This window comes from Eubalaena glacialis, chromosome 10, assembly GCF_028564815.1.
Source record: "Eubalaena glacialis isolate mEubGla1 chromosome 10, mEubGla1.1.hap2.+ XY, whole genome shotgun sequence".
Classification (NCBI taxonomy): Eukaryota; Metazoa; Chordata; class Mammalia; order Artiodactyla; family Balaenidae; genus Eubalaena; species Eubalaena glacialis.
In genome coordinates, this window is record NC_083725.1 from 109,804,456 (window position 1) to 109,808,641 (window position 4,186).

The window sequence follows — 4,186 nt, forward strand, 5'->3', positions numbered from 1 at the left end:
CCCACCGATTCCACGGCTTTTCAGAGCACAAAGGCTTAGCTGTTCCCTGTCCCTTTATTTCCTCTGTCTTCCCTGTTCTCACTCCCATCCTGTCCCTTCTCTGGTGTCTATTTTCTCCATCTTCTCGCCCTCCCCCCCCAGCTTCCTCTCCAGTTTCCCACTCGACTCCTTTTAGGTCCCCTTCTCCCCACTGCTCCCCTCAGCCTACTCGCCCCACTTCCCACCATAACATTTGCAAACTAGGGGTCCCTTCCTCATCCCAAGACACTAGTGTGAGAAAAGGCTTCGGACACAATAGTTACACACACACACAAAAAGATTTATTTGATGAACCGCAGTGACTAACAGGGTCAAAAAATAGCATAGACATTCCAAAGAAGGGGCAAGTGGGGCAGCCGGCAGCCTCCTCCACCATCTGTCCAGGATCACCGATGGGGCCTCAGGGGGCACCCTCTTCCCTTCTGGGAGCTTCCTCCAGCCTTGACTGGATGCTTTGGGGACAGCCCTGGACTGAGAAAGTGAGTCTGTGGAAAGATTCTGGCCTGAGATGGGAAGAATAAGCTGAGATAAGTCCCTTCCCTTCTTCCCCTCCCTGTGCTCCCAGAGCTGGCTCCATCCCATCCAAGGTCAAGATGTCCACGGACATCAAGCTGGGCTCTTCCTGCCTCCATGGCTCATGTCTTGTCCTTCACGTCCAGAGTCCTCCAAGAACAAAACCCGGAATACACACACCCTGCCCTCAGTGCACAAAGGCCCCACAAGCATCTTCATCCTCAAAGCCTCTCTGGCGGTGTGACTGTCATGCCACCAGTCTTGCAGTGACGGCTCCAGTCCCCGTTCCCAGCCCCCCAAGAAGCCAAGCAGTCTGATCCTGACGGGAGGTGAGAAAGAAACCCACCCGGTGCTTTCCACCACATGGTAAGCAGGTGTCCCCCTTTAGGAAGAGGGCTACTGACCCTGGAAAAATAAAGAGTGATGAAGGAGATGCTTAAAAATTCAAAGCAACGTTGGCAGGCTTGGGAAAGGGGTCAAGGGAAGCTCCCATTTCCCTCATAGAACCAGGGACAGCGGCACAGGGACCCAGAGCACAAGACTTCGCCAAGCTTTGGGCGCCAGCTGCTTTGGGAGGGGATCTCCCTATAGGGAGCCTGGGCACAAACACAGACTTCTCTCTTAAAGCGCGGACCAGCCGTCGGAGCCCCCAAATCCAGTGGGGGTGGACTCATTTTTATTCTAAATTGCCTCAGCCTGTCCCTTCTTCCCTCAAGGATATTGGGTGAAGAGCAGAGACCTGGAGAGTAGGGGGGGTGAGTTCATCCAAGTGACAAGTGACACAGGCACACCGCTATTCATGTGATGCTCATCCTTGTTTACACATATGTACACACACAAAGCAAGCGCCCCACCCCCACCAAAGTGACCCTTGGCACCCATTCACACCAGTGCCCAAGAAAAACATCCTGGAGATGTCGGGATGGGGTGGAGAGACAGGGAGAGGCCTGCAGCTCACGGTTCTGGAGGAGGCTGGAGGGATGAGGATTTGGGGAGGGAACCCAAGCAGCAGTTAGACTAAATGCAGACTCCCCCTCTTTCTCCATTTTCCCTTCCCAGCTCCCCATTCATATCATGAAACCAAGGAGCCTGCTGCTTCATCAACCCCATTACGTTCCAGTCCCCACAGAAAATAGAGGATGCAAAAAAGGGTCTAAGGAAATCTGTAGAAAGCATATCTAGTTGGCATCATGGAGGGGCTGCAGGAAAGGAGGCCCCCTTCATGGATGGCTCTACCTCCAGTGCCTGAAATGACAGCAAACCGCTCCAGTTCGGAGGGAGGCTCTGGAGCCCCCAGCTACAGGGACGGGAGCAGTAATTTTGCTGATACCCAGCCCGCCTCCTGCCCGGCCCATTCCCATTCCCCCATTCCCTCCCCGGGGCACTCAGGGAACAGGACAAAGAGCTTGAACAGGGGCAGTGTTTGCAAGCTTCAGGATTCTTAACCCTTAGGAGCCCTTCAGAACAAAGAAGTAAAAATGGAAAGGAGGGACTGAACGAGGCAGACGAGCTATGCGAGAGGGGTTGGGAGACAGGAGGTAAGGATTCTGAGTAAAAACTGCAGAGAGAAAGGGGGAAACAGAGGGAGGAAGAGGGGCGAGAAACCTAAAAGGAAATGGGGGCGAGAAAAAAGCTGGAGATCCAAGAAAAATGCTGGGGGGAAATGGACTTTTACTGAGCCAGGACACACATCATTTTAGTTTCTCCATTTTCTACACATAGAGAAACTGAGTCTCAGAGAGTTTAAGAGACTGGGGCAAGGTCAGTCTCACAGAGACTGAGTGGCCGAGCCCGGGTCTGCAGGGCTCAATCTCTCTCCACTAAACCACAAACCTCTGAACCAGAGCAAAGGGAAAAGGGGGACAAGACACAGGCAGGAGGCAGGGAGCAGGGAAAGGAGTCAAGTGCAAGAGAGAAGGTGCCCCCGGCTACCTGACCTTCAGAGAGCAAGGGCAAAGGCTGGGGCCGGGCAGAGGGCACCAGGCGCTCGGGATCCCAGCCCTAGTCAACCACGAGGGTCTCTTGGCTGTAAGGGATGGATTTCTCCTGCGTCGGCTCTCCGCCCTTCCCGCTGCCGGGGCCGGGCCCCTGGCTGTGCCCGGAGGAGTAGCTGGCCGACTTCTCCCCGCTGCTGCTGTGGGAGGCTCCCCCGCACCTGCTCTGTCCCCAGCAGAGCACGGAGGCGCAGGCCTGGCGGAAGCGCAGGTCGAAGAAGGCGTAGAGGAAGGGGTTGAGGCAGCTGTTGACGTAGCTGATGCAGGTGCAGTAGGGGAAGACGTTCAGGAGGAAGATGTCGAAGTCACAGGGCCAGTGCAGCAGGCTGCCCAGCATGTAGAGCGTCTTCACCAGGTGGTAGGGCATCCAGCACAGGGCGAAGGTCACCACCAGCACCACGATGATGCTCAGGAGCCGGCGCCGCTTCCGCAGGCCCTCGATGCGCTCCTTGCGGAAGTGGCCGGCGATGGTCTGGGCGATGAAGAAATAGCAGGTCAGCATGATGGTGAAGGGCACCACGAAGCCCACGGCGGTGGACGAGACGCCCAGGCCCACCTCCCAGGCCCACTCGGAGCTCGGGGTGGCCACCATGGAGTAATCCATGTAGCACTGCACCCTGGTGCTGTTCTCCACGTGGAGGATGGCGCCAGTGGAGCGGAACACCATGACCGGCACGGCCAGGAGGGCGGCCAGCGCCCACAGGACGGCCGTGGCCGCGGCCCCGCTGACCCGCAGCCTCAGCCGAGCGTTGGCCACTGGCCTCACGATGGCCAGGTAGCGGTCGAAGCTGAGGCCGGTGAGGCAGAAGACGCTGGCGTACATGTTGACGAAGATGAGATAGCTGCTGAGCTTGCAGGCGAAGGCGCCGAAGGGCCAGTCGTAGTCTCGGTACGTGTAGGTGGCCCACAGCGGCAGGGTCACCACGAAAGTCAGGTCGGCCACCGCCAGGCTGGCGATGAAGATGTCAGCCGAGCGCCTCTTCTCGCGGCTGCTCCGAAACACAGTCCAGAGCACCAGGCCGTTGCCCGTGGTGCCCAGCAGGAAGACCAGCATGTAGATGGCAGGGATGAGGGCCCCCGAGGACTTCCAGTCGGCGTACTCACACTCAGACTGGTTGTCTACCCCGTAGTAGTTGTCGAAATCGCCACCTTCCTCCATGCTGGGGAGCGAAGTCGGGCAGGGGGTCCCGGGGGTACCAGCTCCGTGGCTGTGTTGCGCCAACTCAGCCAGTGCCCTCAGCTGCTGGCTGGAGCCTCGGAGGGCAGGCGGGAAGGGCTGGAGGTGTCCAGAGCCCTTCCTAGCAGCGGGAGGAGCTGCCTCTGGCTCCTCTGGACCCTGAAGGATGCCTCCCTCCTGCAGGCTTCCCTCCACCCCCTCCTGCCCTGCCCCAGCCTCAGCTCAGACACTTCCTCGCGCCCTCCTGAGTCTCTGTCTCCTCCTTGGCTGTCCCTTCCTCCTCCCACCTCCAGACCAGCCCCTCACTTGTGAGTCTTAGGATCTTGAAGTTACAGCCCACTTTTTTTTTTTTTTCCTTCTTGTCCCTGGGCAAGTGGACCAAATTGACCCCTGCAGTGCTGGGCAGAATGTTATCTGTGGTTTGCAGCCTGCTCTCCTCCTGGCCCAGTTTCTCTCCCTCTGG

The 4,186-nt window shown here is 57.9% G+C and overlaps 1 protein-coding gene across 1 annotated transcript; it reads right to left on the minus strand.

Annotated features, from left to right (window-relative positions):
- Nucleotides 1-298: 298 nt before the first annotated feature.
- On the minus strand, nt 299-3,979 carry APLNR (apelin receptor). Its single transcript, XM_061201765.1, has one exon. The coding sequence runs from the start codon at nt 3,703-3,705 to the stop codon at nt 2,554-2,556; it is 1,152 nt and encodes a 383-aa protein (XP_061057748.1). The 5' UTR covers nt 3,706-3,979; the 3' UTR covers nt 299-2,553.
- Between the last annotated feature and the right edge of the window lie 207 nt (nt 3,980-4,186).